Raw genomic sequence first — 17,327 nt, 5'->3', positions numbered from 1 at the left:
TTCTGTCAGATGAACGACGGCACAACGTCTTTTGCACCCCCGAAAGGGCCTCCTGGAGATAGTGAGTCTCAAATCATATCTCATGGAAGCATTCTAATGTTGATACTGCCAGTGTCATACTACATCACAGCCATGCCGCATTTCAAGTCTCTCGACAAATGTGCCCAGTCCGGGATAGCTTCTGCAGTTATGGAGGTGAGTCCCAATATTTCGATATGCCATCATGTCTCTGATAACAGTGTAGCAAAGCTCCTGGCTATGTGGAGACGGTCCTCAAGAGTTGGCTTCATGCATCTGCATAAAATCAGGAATGTCAAAGATGATCTCTAGCAGTTTGACTGAGCGAGTCAAGGACTACTGCGATAGCACTCACATTGCCAACGTTACATCCGCCATCGACGTCTTTCGGTACTATTGCAGCGCCGCTGAGAGTTTGGTTGTTGCTACCGTCAGCCAATCAATCTTTCAGTCTTATCCAACTGCTAGTTCAGGTGCTGGCCCAGGGAGAACAGTTCCAGGAATGACTGGTTCAGCTAGCGCAACTGTAATTTCTAGTTCTAGCACTGCGAAAGAGTCTGAGCCTGGCCATGAGAATAAGGAGGATGATGAATCGAATACGAGTATCGCACCGATCGCAGGAGGAGTTGCTGGCGCTGTCGTGGTGGCCGCCCTTGGCGCCGGACTATTCCTCTGTATTCGAAGAAAGCGTCAACGTCAAGCCAAAGGCGAAGAACTATCCAACAATGCCGACGGGCCTCCAGAATATAATGGACATCCAGAGCTCATGGGTAATAGTGCTTATATCAAGGGTCACACTGCACCACCTATTATTTCCGAATTGTCATCGACCACTTCTTTCAAGCCAGAACTAGGTGGAGGACAAGGCATTTCAGAGCTCCCTCCTAACCATGCACCCACAGCTGAGCTTCAAGCTCACCTTGCCAAGTCTAACTGGGGGCATTCACCGGCACAATCAGACTATGTGTCGCCGGTGAGTCCTGCGCCAGCATATTCTGGCTTTCATGGAATGGGATTTCAGTCAGGGCCTGTGGAGGCTTATGAGCTGGATTCTAATATACGAAGCCGATAGAAGGATATTGGTCTCCTCTATTCTTGCAATGGCTTTAAAAACTGGCGTTATGGTTGCTTCTTGGTAATACGAGTAATTCAATCACGGGTTGTTAATGGATACCACACAGATTTGTAGTTTTAATGCTGTTAAGAACCTTTTAATTGTATCTGATCGAGCAGACTCTCCATTCTCTTCGTATGATTGGTTGCACAAATTGCAGTACAGATCTTCCTGTGTTTCTGTTTTTTCAGTAGAAGAGGTGGACGAGACTCTAGATTATAACGTCATCGGTCGTAGGTGCATTGGATCAATCAACACAATGCGGTTTCACTTTACAAGGTTAATTCACGGTTTTCTTTATAAAGTGCCTACTAATTAGAGCAGAGATGCATCAGTAAGTGACTTACCTACACTGCCTCATGTTTACAATATTAAAGCTTGAGGCTCGAAGTGTAGGGTAAGCAGGCAGTGACCGGAAAAACTGGGCGCCGTACTAACGCAGCTTCCACCTGCAGCTGGCCCGTGCACGTTGCTTCCCCGGTAGCAAACGTTGGCGTGTTGCATCTCAGCTTTGGAGCTCCAAATTTCCTAGTCTCTCCAACAACAAAGGCTCCATTTCCTTTGTCGGAGAATTTCATCAACGTCTCACCCTCATTTGTTGATCTGATAGACACATATCGAAGCGACAACCGACGTGGACTTGGGTTTCTTTTTTAATCTGGCTTTCATCCTCGAGCGCGTAGCTGCGGTAATGACGAGTATCGCGCTATTGACCTGATCCGACCTCGACCATGGCGGCCGCAGACGTGGACATTGGCTACGTCGCAGGCCACCTCGGCCTCGACCAGCCCGTTATCGCGTCTCTGACGACAGAACCGACCATTGAGCTCGTCAACATTGTCCTGCAGGCTGTTGCAGCCAAAGCGCACGAGTTTGATACCCTCTATGCTGAAAAGCTCCAGACCGACATTGAACTGGAGAACGCGGTGCGCAGCTCTGAAACGCGATCGCAAACTTTCAAAGCTACTGCGGACAAGGCCCTCAAAGATGTTGAAGAGGCTAGACAACAGCTCAAGGACGAAGGTATGTTTTAACAGACTGTGCGAAACTAAGTCAGATGGTTATTGACATCCGCTTGCCCCACAGAAACGAAGCGACAATCTCTCGAGAACGAACTTCAAGTTTTCAAATCTAAGAAATCGGATTATGATGCCGAGATCAAGGCCCTCAATGACAAGATTGAGACCCTTCAGTCTTCGAACCGAACCAACTTGAGCATTATTGAATCCAACAACAAGCGCGATCAGACTATCACTGAAGAACTCACGAAGCAGCACCAGCGCAATGTCGAGCTTTCTCGCGAGATCACTGCACTGCAGCAATCAGAGCAGAACGCACGGGGCCAACTCAATAGCGCCAAGTACCGAGAAGAATCCTTACAACAACAGCTCGATCTTGCCCGAAAGAACAGCGAATGGCTAGAGAATGAACTCAAGACAAAGAGCGAGGAGGGCCTCAAGTACCGAAAGGAAAAGGGCTCCCGTATTGCCGAGCTCCAGCGACAAAATGAAGACATTCAGTCTCAGGTCGACTCTCTCAAGAGAACAGAGCAACAGCTCCGCGATCGACTCGATGCCATGCAAGCCAAGGCGGATGAAGCTTTGGTGAAGGTCCAGAACCAGGAGGGAACATTTGCGCAGACAATCGAGAGTTATAAGCATGAGCTTGAAGCCCAGAAACGTTTGGTTGAGATGTCTAACCAGCTGAGCAAGAAACACCAAGAACGAGTGCAAGATCTTGAACGCGAAAAGGAGCGACTTCGCGATAACTATGAGGACGAGCTCCGACGCGTTCGAACCGAGCTTGAGCAAGAGCGCCAGACTACGAGTGAAATGGAGGAACGCATTAACCAACTTCAGTCCGAAATTGACGAGCTTCAGGCTCGTATGGAGCAGCACGCACCGCCACCCGAGTCTGCACCAGAAACTCCTCGTGCCAACGGCTCCTTGATGCGACCTTCCTCCCCATTCACACCCTCTATGCGAGCCAAGGGTGCGATAACCACCACACAGGCCCTTGACCAGCTGTACCAAGTTAAGGGTCAACTTGCTACTGAAAAGCGTCGCAACGCTCAGCTCTCCGAGGAGCTCGACAATATGATGACTGCTCTAGAAGCAAAGGCCCCCGAGATCCAAGATCTTCAAACTGAAGCTGAACAGCTTCGTGAAGAGATTACTCGAATGTCAGAGTTGTCTCAAAACAGCTTTGAGGAACGAGACAAGGCAAAACGAGCAGCAAGGAAAGCAGAGAGCGCACTCGCAACCTCGCAGTCTGAAACAAATATTCTGCGCACTCAACTTCGAGATCTTGGTACCCAAATAAACATGTTGTTATTCCAGATCCACGCCATGGAGAAGGGTACGGACCAACTCACCGATGAAGAGACTTTCCGACTTCAACAACTACAGAAAGGAGAGATTTCAGAGGAGGCGCTGTCAGATATGTCCGACACCCACCAATTCATTACACAGAAGCTGGTGGTGTTCAAGGATATTGATTCTCTGCGGACCAAGAACGAAGACCTTCTTCGCATTACTCGGGAGCTTGCTAATCAACTCGAAAGCGAGGAAGCACTCGCAGAGAAGCACCAGGCCAAGCAAGACCACGACATGGTTGAGAAGCTTCAGCAGGAACTTAGCCACATGACCGATGAGGCAAGATCTATCAAGAAGACGATGGAGAGCTTCAAGACAGAGCGTGACATGTTCCGAAGGCTTTTGCAGCAACGGGGTGTTCACGGTGATGAAGCATCTATGATGCGTAATTCCATTGCTGGTGGCGAGCGATTGCCCTTGGCCAGCATTGAGGCAACTGAGCAAACGGAGGCTCTCAACGAGGCACTGCGCAAGCTTCAGTCTGAATACGACAGCTACCGCGAGGCTCAGGACGGAGTTCGTAAGGATTTGCGCGATCAGATAGATGCTCTCTCAGCCGAACGGAACAGCCTACAGACCGACAAGGTTAAACTTCACGCCGAAGCCCGCCTTGAATCTGAGAGGCGTGAAATGTTACACACCAACTTCGTGGCACTCCAAAGTGAGAACCATGAACTTCAAAAGCGAGCGCAGACCTTGTCTGAGACTGCTGCTAAGCAAGATATTCGGACGCAACAGGTTGCCGAAGAACTCATCGAAGCCAGAGGTTTGCTTGATAGCGTTCGTAATGAGACTGCGAACCTGAAGGCAGAGAAGAAGCTTTGGAAGGACATTCAGGATAGACTAAGCAAGGACAACGAGAACCTTATCGAGGAGAAGAATCGACTCAATAATCTGTTAGCAACTCAGCAATCGATCGAGAATGAGCGCAACATGGCTGATTCGGAAGCCCGACGCAAAGCGCAAGCCAAGATTGAAAGCCTCGAGCAGGAACTGAGCGACGCCCAGAGAAAGCTCACTTACGAAGCAGAGGAAACCAAAAAGTTGCAACTTAGGAAGGAGTTCGAGTCAAAGGAGTCACAAAAGCGAATTGACGAACTCATGGCAAGCCTGAGCCAGATTCGTGAGGAGCATGTCGCTGTTAAGACCAGCAGAGATCACCTTCAGGCTCGCGTTGATGAGCTGACGGTTGAGCTACGAAACGCCGAGGAACGAGCTGGAAGACTCCAACCCCGACCTACGCCCCGACCTGGAACTATTGAGGTTAGCGAGCAACAACAGCAACTCGAAAATGAGATCCAGGATCTCAACGTCGAGATCTCCGACCTGAAGCGAAATTTGGACATGGCTAATACCCATCTCGAGAACGCGAAGACCCAGGCTGAGCAGTTCAAAGAGCTCAGCCAGGCCAACGAAGAAGCGCTTGAGGATCTACGGGGATCACAAGAACAATACAGACAAGAGATGGAGGCCATCATTGAGGAGAAAGATGCCAAAATCAAGGAGCTTAGCCAGCGTGCAGAGGACTTATCGGCGGAGTTGTCTCGCTCTAACACCGAGCTCTCTAGCCTACGTGACTCCCAGGGTGAGGTTGCACGACGATATGAGGATGAGAAGTCCATATTACAAGAGGAGGTGAACCGACTGAAAGAGGAGAGCGCAAGGCACCTGGAGGCAACTCGCTTCCATCAGCAAGACCTACGCGCTCAGGCTGAAATTGCCTCCAAGGCCCAGCAAGACTACGAGCAGGAACTAGTGAAGCATGCTGAGGCTGCTAAGCTTGTTCAGCAACTACGGACTGAATACAATACACTCAAGAGCGAGGCCGCATCGCTCAAGTCAGAAGCGGACTCTGCTAAGGTTACCCTTGCTCAAAGCGAAAGCTCTTGGGAGGAACGTAGACAGCAGCTGGAGCAGGAGATGGCAGAGCTCAAGACTCGAAGAGAAGATGTCAACTCCCAGAACAAGATTCTGCACCAACAACTAGAAGCCCTGTCTACACAAGTTGCCGCTCTTCAACAGAAGCGAAGCGGCGGAGAAGAGGAGGACGAAAGAATGTCGCCAGTTCCCCTGGGAGACGCCAGTGAAGGTCTCCGGGAACTCAACACTTACCTCCGAAGAGAGAAGGAGATTCTCGAGGTTCAGTATGATCTCAAGGCTCAAGAGGCCAAGCGGCTCCAGCAACAACTTGAGTATACCCAGTCACAGTTAGATGAGGCACGTCTCAAGCTTGATCAAGAACGCACACAGGCTGCCCAGAGTGGTCGTACTTCAATGACACATCAGGACCTCATGGAGAAGCTCAATGAGCTCAATATCTATCGCGAAAGCAGTATGACATTGCGCAACGAGAATCAGCAACTCAAGGACCAGATCGGCGAGAAGAACAAGAAGATTGAAGAGATGGAGGCCCGTATTCAACCCCTGGAGGCTGAAATCGACACGCTCAAGACTCAGAAGTCTTTCCTCGAGGACGAAATCAAGCAAATCCAGGATGATCGCGACCGATGGCAGAAGCGTACTGAGGGCATTCTGACCAAGTATGGACGAGTTGACCCCGCTGAGATGGAGCAGCTTAAGGAGAAGATCACCGAGTTGGAAACTGAACGTGATGCTTTGAAGCAAGGTGAGGAGCCCCTGAAGGCCAAGATCACCGAACTCGAAACATCTATGGAAAGTGAGCGAAACAACTGGAGTACCACGCGCGCCAAGATTGTTGAGCAGGCCAAGGAACGATCAAGGAAACTTACCGGAGAGAAGAACGAGGCCATCCAGCGTGCCAACCAACTACAAGAGAGCTTGGACAAAGCTACAAGTGAGCTCGAAGGTACCAAGAAGGAGGCGGAGGAATCGAGAAACCAGAAGTCTGAGCTTGAACAACAAATACAAAACTTCCAGAAGGAGGTCGAGCAGTTACGACAACAGGCTCAGACTGCAAACTCTACTCCTACTCCCGCCCAACCTGCCCAACCTGCTGAAGCTTCCGTATCTTCCGATATTGTTGCTCAGCTTGAGCAACAGCTCGCCGATGCTCGCAAGGAGCTAGAGGCCATCAATGGGCAGAAGCAAGGTGCAGAACAACAGCTCGAATCTCTACGCAATGAGTTGCAGACTGCTATTTCTGAGCGTGATGAGGCAACAAAGAAACTCCAAGAGGTCACTGCCAATGCTTCTGCTCAAACTACCGAGCAGACCCCTGCGGAGCCCGTAGCTTCCGATTCCACAGAACAGCCTGCTTCAAGTATCTCCGACGAAGAGAAGAAGGCTTTGGAAGAGAGAGTTGCAGCTGCCGAGGCTAAGGCTGCAGAATTTGAACAGAAGGCTAATGAGGTTGAGACAAGGATTCAAACGACTATCAAAGAACGTTCAGACAGGATGCGGGATACTCTGAACGCAAAGCTGAGGGAGAGTCGAAGCAAGATGGAAGAGGAATACAAGAAGAAGGATGAGGATCTCAAGCTCAAGTTCGAGCAAGAAAAGCAGATCTGGCTTGCCGAAAACCCCACAGCCAGAAACACTGATGTCACCAAGACTGAGCCAGCAGATCAACCCCCTGCAACACCAGCCAAAACAGAAGCCCCTGCTGTGCCTGCAACGCCTTCATCTGTTGGACAAACTGATCTGTCTCAGCTCGACGATACTGGCATTCGACAATTCTTGGCGACTAACCCTACAGTTAAGAACATTGTTGCTGCCAACATCAAGAAGAAGCTTGAGATAGAAAGCTCCAAACTCAAAGCGGAGCTGGAATCAGCACTCAAAACCGAGTATGAACCCAAGATTGCCGCAGCTAGGGATCAAGCCCAGCTCATGGAGTCCAAGAAGTCAACTCTACGCATCAACATGGCCGAGAACAAGCTGAGAGCAGCCAATGCCAAGATTGGTGTAGTCGAGAAGGCTGTTTCCGAAACTCCTCAGAAGCCTGTGGTTGAGGTTTGGGAAGTGGCCAAGGTTGCTGTGGCTCCCCCGGCAACTCCGGCTGTAGCAAAGCCTACCCCGGCCAGGCAGGGTTCGATTGCGGGCGTGCCTCCATCACCATCCCCTGCAACACCTGCAGCTGGTGCTAAGGCTGCTCAGGGGACACCAGCTGCAACTCCAGCGGGACAAAAACAAACAGGCTCAGACTCTAAGCCAGCGCAGGCGGCAGCGGCAGCCCCAGCTACCACTGGAATTCCCGGCCCCAAGACGAGTAATCCGTTTTCTGTTCCAGCTGACGCTGCAACAGCGGCTGCACCAAATCCATTTGCTACTAAGAATGAAAATGGTGTAACGCCCGCTGCTAAGCCCGGCCAGCAACAGACGCAGGCACCCCAGCAGCAGGGACAGCAGCAGGGCCAACAACAAGGCCAACAGCCAGTCCGATCTGGCATCCCTATGCCTCGTGGCGGCGGACGCGGAAGGGGTGGAGCTTATGTGCCTCCTGGCCAACGTGCAGCCAGTGGACCTCAAGAGGGTGGACATGGCAACGCTGGCCGTGGAGGGCGAGGAGGCCGCGGTGGTGGACGCGGTGGTATGAACCCCGGTGCCAACGATTTCCAGCCTGGCAACAAGCGGCCACGAGGAGATTCGGAAGTTGGTGGAGGAGCCAAGCGAGCACGCGGAGCGCATTAGTAGAGCACGGGAGTTGGGATAATTGAAATGTACAACACGAAAAAGGCATGTAATTATTGTGTTTTGGTCACTGAAGGGGATGAGAGAATGGATGACGGTTCATTTGGGAGTGGTACAACAGCATTATTATGTCTCGCATACTTATTGGATTCCTAAATGGAAAAAGAAATACATTTCCTTAGTTTACAATCTTAAGTCCGTTGCCATCTAACGTTGTAATATAGGTGATAGATTGACTGCAATGATAATTCTTAAGAATGGCTTTTAGTGATGACTTTGTTCAAAGCATGCTTAGAGTGAGATTAGAGCATCGTCGTGGTATAAGGCCGACCTCGTGTCGTAAGATGGTATAGAAAACCCGCTTATCTCATCTCAATGTTGCAACCGTCGAGTCGAAGTCAAGTTATATAAGTATCACTTCAGAGAACCAAAGAAATTTCCAGCAGCTGATGTCCTGTTGTTGGTGGGGGTGTCGGTGGATCGGCACCAGCTTTGCCGAGAACGATAAGCTAAGAAAAAGTTCGGAGGAAAACAAAAAATTGGGGACCATCCTACAGACTTGGAGATCAAACTCGACAACAGAAACCTTGTTCAGCTGATTCACCAACGGAAAGAAACAGCGAAAAGCGAAACGAATATCGCCTTGAGAAGAGGCGACTCAAACTTATTCAATGGTCCCCTCTTCGAAGAAGCGCAAGCTTCCGACTGCGACCGGTCCCGCCTCGAAACGATCAAAGAACATCTCCAAGAAGAAATCCAGCGGAAAAGAATCGCGCCGAGCCGTCGACGCTACAGCCCTCGCTTGGTCATCGGTGGGCGAGGACTTTGGAGGACTAGAGGTTATCGAGGGCGTGGACGTGGTCAAGGATGGTAGCAAAGTCCAATTCCTCGTGGCCGGCGACAAGAGCAACATAATCGATCCTCAACAAGAAGTTCTCGATGGGGACGAATCTTTTGAAGGGTTTGGCGACGACCCTGTGGAGGTCGGGGATATCAATCCCGGCGAAGCTGGCAGTGGTCAAGGTGGCTTGGAGAGCGAGAAGCCTCAAGGGAAGAATAAGGGCAAGGCTGGGCAAGGGAAAGCAGAACAAGAAAAGACCAAGAAGAACAAACACAAAAACAAATTGGATGGGAAGAACAGTGGCGCCGAAAAAGAAGACGAGCAGTTGGACAAGGCCTCGAAAGTCGTACAAAAGTCCTCTGCATGCGGGGGCAACACGTTCGGCGCGTTGGCCAATGCAAACGACTACGCAGACCAAGAAGACGTCGACATGGCGGCCTGGGTTCCTCTGAACCTATCACCTCAGATCCTCTCAGCCATCGCGAAACTCAAGTTTACCAAGCCGACTTTGATTCAGGAGAAGACGATTCCCGAGATTCTGGCTGGCGATGACGTTATTGGCAAGGCACAGACAGGTTCAGGAAAGACATTAGCTTTCGGTATTCCCATGGTTGAGCGCTGGCTGGAGCTGCAAGATCAGGGTGTCAAGAGAACTGGTCCTATGGCTGTGGTGCTTTCTCCTACGCGAGAATTGGCTAAGCAATTGGGTGATCATCTCAAGGCACTCTGTGACGGTCTTCCCAGCGCGCCGTACGTGTGTGTTGTGACAGGTGGCCTCAGTATCCAGAAGCAGCAGCGACAGTTGGAGAAGGCTGATATTGTTATCGGCACACCGGGTCGCTTATGGGAGGTTCTCAGCGGCGATAGGGCTTTGCAAAGCAAATTCGCCAAGATCAAGTTCCTTGTTGTCGACGAAGCCGATCGGCTCTTTAAAGTTGGCCAGTTCAAGGAGGCTGAGGATATCATTGGTGCTCTAGATGGAAAAAGCCCGGGCGACGATGCAGAGAGCTCAGATGAGGACGAGGAGGAAGATGAAGAGGATGAGAGTAGTGCACGACAGACATTGGTCTTCTCAGCAACTTTCGACAAGGACCTTCAGACCAAATTGGCTGGAAAGGGAAAATCTACAGGAACCGATGAGGAGAAGATGGCTTATCTGATGAAGTGCTTGAAATTCAGGGGTGAGCCTAAATTCATCGATGTCAACCCCGTAAGCCAGATGGCTCAAGGGTTGAAGGAAGGACTTATTGAGTGTGGTGCTATGGAAAAGGTGAGTTTTCAGAATAAGCCAGACAGACTCATCTTGCTAATCTTGTACAGGATCTTTATCTATACACCGTTCTCCTCCTCAACCCTGGTCGCCGTACTCTCGTCTTCACTAACTCTATCTCTGCTGTTCGCCGCCTAACACCCCTTCTCTCGAATCTTAACCTCACAGCGCTGCCCCTGCACTCCCAAATGGCACAAAAGGCGCGCCTTCGTTCACTTGAGCGTTTCACTGCTGCTCGCAATTCTATTCTCATTGCTACTGATGTTGCCGCTCGTGGTCTGGATATTAAGCAGGTTGACCAAGTTCTGCACTACCATGTCCCCCGATCTGCGGATACTTACATCCACCGGTCTGGTCGTACAGCTCGTGGCGAGTCTAGTGGCGTGAGTGTGATCCTGTGCTCACCTGACGAAGTCCTTCCTACACGCCGCCTTGCAAGCAAAGTTCACACTGAGCGTAGCTCGGGTGCAAAGAGAGAGCACTTTATTCAGACTCTCCTTATTGATCGGAAGATGGCATCGCGTCTCAAACCCCGCGTGGACCTGGCTAAGAAGATCGCCGATACTGTACTAGCCAAGGAGAAGGCTCACAGCGACGATACATGGCTGCGAAATGCAGCTGATGAACTTGGAGTAGAATACGACTCTGAAGATCTCGAGGCTGTCAACGCAAGCGGTGGCAAGGGTGGTCGAGGTGGTGGACGAAGGAGAAAGGAGCAGGCAGCCAAGAGCCTGTCTAAGGCCGAAATGGGCGCTTTGAAGGCTCAACTGAGAGAGGAGTTGAGCAGACGAGTGAACCTGGGTGTTAGTGAGAGATATATCACAGGCGGAAGAGTGGATGTTGGTGCTCTTTTGAGAGAAGGGAAGAACGGGGGTATTTTCCTTGGAAACACAGATGGATTGGGGTTTGACTTGTAGTTATAGAGAGCGTGTTTGAGCCTGAGCCTATGAAAGGCAACAATGGCTAAGTTATAATGCATCTATCGAGTAACAAAGGATTTGTTCACACTATTGAGCTGTCTGACATGTTTCAGCCAGCATTATCCCTAGACCCAAGAAGACAAGCTGTTAGTACGCATCTGAGAAGTTGATCAATGCTTGTCTTGTCTTTCGGGAGTAGATTGTAGAGTAAACACTGCTCACAGAATTGGTCGCCCTCGTTGAGCCGCGCAACCGCGGAAAACTTTGAGTTGCCCGCGGATTTCGACTGTGGGGATACCAGGTGATAGACAGACTGCCATGCATACGAAGTACATGCCCGAACAAGTCACAAAAGTGAGGAGTAGATAAAACAGAATGGATATTAGACTTGGCATTTATTATCTTATATGAGAGGGAATACTTTTGTAAGACTGGATGTGGTAATGATCTATGACATCCTCGTGGGTGATCAAGTACACCTGTGAATACAGTTTCATGGGGGGATTGTAAGTCAGGGTATCTATAGTCCAGTGTACTCTCAGGAGAATTTGAGTAGATCCCGAACTACGTCCAGATAGTCGAGGTCCACAACATCCTCTACGACCCCGTTTCGCAGTTGGGACTGACACATCCCCGCGGGAAACTTCAGATCAACACTCACCACAGAGATAACGAATGCAGAGCAGCCAGACATAGATTCCCCTCATGATATGTGGGGTACCAAAGACATATAAATTACATAAAGATAAAAAGATCCTGATAGTCCACTGAAAGTACTCTCCTACCTCACTCACCATCAAACACAGCGTCACAAGCTCAAAATGCCTTCCCTAACGAGCCCCGAATCCCCATTCACCCCAAAAGTCCAAGCCAAGTTGCTTGCCAGCCGGGAGAAAGCCTCTCGTGACTTCCGCTCAGATGTCGTTACCGTCCCCGTCGAAGAGATGATGACATCTATTCTCGAGGCTTCGGTAAACGACGATATCTATGATCCGGAAGGCGACCCTTCTGTCAAGGCTCTCGAGGCTCGACTTGTCGAATTGACGGGCATGGAGGCTGCTCTATGGGCTGTTTCTGGTACTCAGGGGAACCAAATTTGTTTGAGAACGCATCTTACCCAGCCGCCGCATAGTGTGCTGTTGGATCGCAGGGCGCATGTGCATTGTTGGGAGAGTGGTGCTCTGCCGGTGATTTCGCAGGCGAGTGTCACGACGGTTCAGGCAAAGAACGGAGTGCATCTGACGTTGGAGGATGTTAAGAAGAACATTATCGCTGATGGGAATAGTATGTTGATTTGTCTTAAAGTATGATGCGTAACTAACTTGATAGTTCACTTCCCACCTACGAGGGTCGTATCTCTTGAGAATACACTCTCCGGCACTATTCTACCCCTAGCTGATGCTCAAGCCATCTCTGACTACGTCCGTTCGTTCCCTGTACCGGAAGGCCAGAAGCCCATTGCCATGCATCTCGACGGAGCTCGTGTCTTTGACGGCGTCATCGGAGAAGGCGTTGATCTCAAGGCCTACGCAGCCTGCTTTGACAGTATATCCATCTGTCTAGCTAAAGGCATCGGTGCTCCAATGGGCAGCGTCATTCTCGGCAAGAAGCCTTTTATTGAGCGGGCAAAGTGGTTCAGAAAAATGCTAGGGGGAGGCACTCGACAGCCGGGCATGATGGCCGCGGCAGCTCTATCTGCGCTCGAGTACAGCATCCCGAGGTTTCCGTCTGTGCACGCCATGACGAAGGATGCTGCTGCGAGACTCGAAGCAGTGGGATACATGTTCACACTTCCTGTTCAGACCAACATGATTCTGCTGGACTTGGAAGCAGCAGAGATTCCACCCGCGGCATTCGTTGAGTATTGCGCAAAGGAGGATATTTCGGTCTTCCCCATGGCCAGACTCGTGTTTCATCATCAGACGTCTGAGGGGGCTGTTGATAAGTTGGTGACGGCGCTGACGAGGTTGATGGAGGACAAGCGCAACGGGGTGACTCTGAATGACGGGGAGGCCCACGGAGGGTACAGCTAGATTTTGAAATAGCTGAATTAATCATGTTGATTTCTTTCGTCGAATTTCGATGCACGCGTCCAGGGGAGGAATGATAGTGGCGCCCATCCATTGGGGCTTTGGTCGCTTCTCGAGTGCCTTGATGTCGTAGTTGAGAAGGAATGCAGCCATGATGAGCTTGAGCTCATGAGCAACAAAGAACCTACCAGGACTTCGCAATGTTAGCATCAAGGTTCTCATATATGTCCATGAGACTTACCAGGCATGTCGACCGTGCCCAAACGCCAAGTGAGCATCACTAGTTGTCACCATTCCTAATCCTCTGATCTTCTTAGCCTCGTCCTCCCTTTCTTGCTTCTCCTCAGCCGGCTTTGCTTCCCATTCTTCACGGACGCGTGAGTATCGCCAGGGATCATAACTCATGGCGTCCTCATAAATTTCATCATCGTGGTGCGTTCCCTGCAAGTTGACCGTTACGAATGCCCCGCGCGGCAAAGTCCACCCGTAGTCAGGGTGATGTAGACCTTCTGGTGCAATAACTTGTCGCTCGATGAGGTTGGCGGCAAAGTTACTTAGACGCTGGGATTCGCGGATGGATGAGTCGACGCGTACGAGAGAAGAAAGGGCCTGCTTCGTCCAGTGGCCTACAGAAGGCTTGTGTTCGAGGATCTCGTTGCGCAGTGTTTCAAGAACAGATGGTGGAGACGACAGAAAATCCAGCATCCAAGACTGGCCTGTCAAGACTGTTGTGTGGATAGCAGCAAAGTTGATTGGCAAGAGCCGCTTGGAAATTACGATGGGATTGAGCTCAAAGGGCTTCTTCTCCGCCATCGCAAGACGAATATCCCAAGTTATAAAGTCCTCTGGGGGTGTGTAGTTCTTCATCTCAGGATCGCCAGCCTCCTGGCGCTGCATATCTTTCAAGCGCTGTTCAATGATTGGCAGTAAGACACGAGATGCTTTGCGCCAATGAAGATAGTTTGGAATAGTGATCAAACGGCCAATAATCGGGTGGAGAACTTGAGGGAAGCCATGTAGCAAGAAGCTGTTCATTACAACGTTGTCAGTGAAGCTCACCATCGGCTTTAAGATGTCAGGGTTTTGACATGCCGGGTTGCCAACGAGAAGACGGTTTGTGACGCGCGGGACGATCGCAAGCCAAAGGTCCCAGAGATTGACCTTTGTATAGCCTTCACTGTCAACATTTTTGGGGTCTTTCTCAGCAGCTGCTTTCATCATGGTCTCAAGCGCATGCTCAACAGCACCGTTGACTTCGTCCTCGACCGCTGGTATCGCTGATGACAAGTTACGGGCGAGATACTTGTGCATGACGCGATTCGCAAAGGGCTCCGCGGCGAGATCTTTTCCGAGGAAGTTATACTCCGTGTAGAGGATCTTGTCGTGGGCGTGGGATGCTGAGAGGATTCGATCGGGTTGGTCCATCATCCAGGCGATTTGTGAACGGGGAAGGATGACGTCTGGAGGTCGCGATATGGGCGCTGGAGCAATGAATGGAAGGCCATTCTTGCCATACTATTCCTCTTAGAAAATGGGCAGTGGTAGCGTGGGTTGGAGGCGTTACCTTTTCGTAGCCTTCGCCAATCCAGGCTTGGTGTTGGGTGAAGTAGGCGAGACTATTCCTGATTCTAGAGAACCATTTCTCTGAACTGTGACCAAGAACGGGGATCTCAGAAGGATAACGCGGTTGAGTGAGCAGATCGACAATGAATGATACGAGCAAGAAGAGAGAGCCGAAGAGCAAGACGCGAGTGAAGGTGACTTCGGTGAATATGTCGCCCAGGACAGTCATGATGATGCTTCTCCAGAGAAGATCAGATCAATTGATAGGAATATTCACACAAGAACAACAGGAAGAGAACAAAGAGGCACAGCCAGGCTAGACTAAGGTACCTAGATAAACCCATCTCTCCTTAGCCAAGCGCCACTTCTTATCAACTCAGCTGAAGAGCTAACAGTAATGCTATCATGTTGATAAGTCAATTGTCATCCCGAGGTACTTCCCCATGAAGCTACTGCAGCAGTTGGGTCCGTGTTTTTTCCTCTTGGAATGCATCATGTTAGTTTGAGACATGTCTTGTCCGTCTCAGGCTCAGGCCCTAGGATGATGGATGACGCGAGGAACTGGGTGATTGGTTGGTATATGCGCTAAGCTTTCGATTTACAGGGGGGAGGTTCCAGCCGCGGGGGGCACTAGGTATTCTATTTTAGCATCAGAATCTCATGATCCAATCCAATCCAATGGATGCTACAGCAAAGCAAATCTCTTATCCTTAACTCAAACACGATGTTCAGACGATAGACTCTCCATGGTATCGAGTCTCTTTCTCCCCGATCCTCGCATCTTGACCAGCTCAAGTCCATTCGTGATGCTTCTCTCTCCCCTGATCAGGAGTCCGATCTCGCCAGGATGGAACCAATTCATCCATACCAACACCAGCAGCATCAGCATACCGTCAAACACAAATACCCAAACCTCGCTGCGCATCAAGTGCCCATCATTTCCTTCGATGAACTCAACCACCCTGAACAAACTCCTGACCCAGATCAGAATTCCTGTGACGTAGAGTGTCGTGAGATATGTCTGCCACCTTACGCGAGATTCTAAGGATCTTGGGGTGGGGTCTCGATGCATTCGAATGTGGAATACCGCGCTGACGAGGATGAAACAACCAAAGAAGAAGAGCTGAACGAAAAGGCCCCCAACGATGATCTTTTCACCCATTTTGCTGAGATCTGCAATGGCCATGAGACCGCCACCTGAAAAGTCAGCATTTCTATCCATCCTTCACACAAAGACAGTTAACTGATGACTCATACCTGATGATTGAAGCATAAACGACGCAACATCTCCAAATACAAAGATCTTGGTGAGCCACTTCCGTCTGATCAACGAGTGGTGTTCACCCTCCGTCAAGAGGATGATTCTTCCCAAGATCATGTAAATCGACGCTGCAAAGAGCGCAGGCGCAATGAGAATCAAGACGCTCTGCATGATGTAGGGTCCCATCGTCCAGCATCCCGGCTCTTCATTGGTGTTTAAAACCCTCCCGATATATCCGATAACCTCGCCTGGGTACCCTTGGTTAGTTCGGCGCCCCTGTTCCAATTGAAATGCGGGCAAAACGTACAGACTCCGCCCAAAACCAATGGGATTAAATACCACGTTTTTGTTCGCCAGAGTTGGAAGACATGGAGGAGCGTCGTTATAGCGAAGAGAACTACAAACACAATGTTTGCCTCTTTTGACGGCACAAATCGATAGAATGCCCAAACGGCATCCTTGTAGTTGGGGTTGCAGTCCATCTTAACCACTCGACTAGTGTTTCCGATGCACAGTCAAAGCTTAGATAAAGTTTGAAAAAAGATAAAATAAGAAGGGCTAGGAAAGGACAGGAAAAAGAACAGGTATGTAGGTAGGTAGGTATTTAACACAAAGAAACAAACCTGACGAGAACGACTCAGCCGCTGAACAATGGTTATTTTTCGTACCGTCAAAGGAAACAGGACGTCTTCTTTATAACATATGTTTTTACAGAGTACCATCTAATTTACTCCCTTCGCACAGCCTTGGCCATCCTCGTACATCTGATAAACTTCCGAACACTTTGCGAGTACTCGCGAATATCCCATTCTTGTCCCAATGAAGCTCGAGTCTCATCATGCTTTGCTTCACATTGGTCAATCTGCCACTAACGGGAGCCTCAACGTCCCGATGACAGGGATGCCGACATAACTCTCCTCTCCTAAAACAACCCTAGCGGCTCCGAGTACGCGTATAGAAGGCTGTTTCCGCGTACTCGTCATTTGCCTCGCTCTATATTCTCCCGAGTCCATGTGAAAAGAGTGTCTCTAAGCTGGTCTTCTCCTGTCTCTCATTTTTCTCTTCGCTTGACGTTTGTTCGTGATACGAACCCGCGGGTTTAGAAACCAATCATACAATGTCTTCTCGAAGAACTCATACCAAATCTCGGACTGGTTGTATAAACTGTAAGAAGCGTAAGGTCAAGGTTCGTAAACCAATAACGCCCTTTCCGAGCTGGAGATTTAAGCTTCTCCATAACCGTCCTGCCGTTCTCTGCGTCTAACCAAAGTAGTGTGATGAGGCTCGACCATCATGTTTCCACTGCACAAGACATGGCGTAACA

At 50.0% G+C, this 17,327-nt stretch overlaps 6 protein-coding genes across 6 annotated transcripts; 4 read left to right on the top strand and 2 right to left on the bottom strand.

Moving 5' to 3' along the window:
- Nucleotides 1–132: 132 nt before the first annotated feature.
- J7337_004261 (uncharacterized protein) lies at nt 133–1,090 on the top strand (the record flags this gene model as incomplete). Its single annotated transcript, XM_044821957.1, has 2 exons — nt 133–195; nt 245–1,090. The coding sequence occupies 2 exons, from the start codon at nt 133–135 to the stop codon at nt 1,088–1,090; spliced, it is 909 nt and encodes a 302-aa protein (XP_044683290.1).
- A 773-nt stretch (nt 1,091–1,863) lies between these two features.
- J7337_004260 (uncharacterized protein) lies at nt 1,864–8,118 on the top strand (the record flags this gene model as incomplete). The annotated part of the gene is made up of 2 exons (XM_044821956.1): nt 1,864–2,155; nt 2,219–8,118. 2 exons carry the CDS (start codon nt 1,864–1,866, stop codon nt 8,116–8,118), a joined length of 6,192 nt encoding a protein of 2,063 aa, XP_044683289.1.
- A 671-nt stretch (nt 8,119–8,789) lies between these two features.
- On the top strand, nt 8,790–11,146 carry MAK5 (ATP-dependent RNA helicase; the record flags this gene model as incomplete). The annotated part of the gene is made up of 2 exons (XM_044821955.1): nt 8,790–10,229; nt 10,280–11,146. 2 exons carry the CDS (start codon nt 8,790–8,792, stop codon nt 11,144–11,146), a joined length of 2,307 nt encoding a protein of 768 aa, XP_044683288.1.
- Nucleotides 11,147–11,970: 824 nt separating this feature from the next.
- J7337_004258 (uncharacterized protein) lies at nt 11,971–13,182 on the top strand (the record flags this gene model as incomplete). The annotated part of the gene is made up of 2 exons (XM_044821954.1): nt 11,971–12,433; nt 12,479–13,182. The coding sequence occupies 2 exons, from the start codon at nt 11,971–11,973 to the stop codon at nt 13,180–13,182; spliced, it is 1,167 nt and encodes a 388-aa protein (XP_044683287.1).
- A 21-nt stretch (nt 13,183–13,203) lies between these two features.
- On the bottom strand, nt 13,204–14,971 carry J7337_004257 (uncharacterized protein; the record flags this gene model as incomplete). The annotated part of the gene is made up of 3 exons (XM_044821953.1): nt 13,204–13,372; nt 13,421–14,694; nt 14,744–14,971. 3 exons carry the CDS (start codon nt 14,969–14,971, stop codon nt 13,204–13,206), a joined length of 1,671 nt encoding a protein of 556 aa, XP_044683286.1.
- A 486-nt stretch (nt 14,972–15,457) lies between these two features.
- J7337_004256 (uncharacterized protein) lies at nt 15,458–16,174 on the bottom strand (the record flags this gene model as incomplete). The annotated part of the gene is made up of 2 exons (XM_044821952.1): nt 15,458–15,939; nt 16,000–16,174. 2 exons carry the CDS (start codon nt 16,172–16,174, stop codon nt 15,458–15,460), a joined length of 657 nt encoding a protein of 218 aa, XP_044683285.1.
- Between the last annotated feature and the right edge of the window lie 1,153 nt (nt 16,175–17,327).

This window comes from Fusarium musae, chromosome 3 (assembly GCF_019915245.1).
Source record: "Fusarium musae strain F31 chromosome 3, whole genome shotgun sequence".
Taxonomy (NCBI): Eukaryota; Fungi; Ascomycota; class Sordariomycetes; order Hypocreales; family Nectriaceae; genus Fusarium; species Fusarium musae.
The sequence above is the reverse complement of the archived record's forward strand: the minus strand, read 5'-3'. Positions and strand labels throughout refer to the sequence as shown.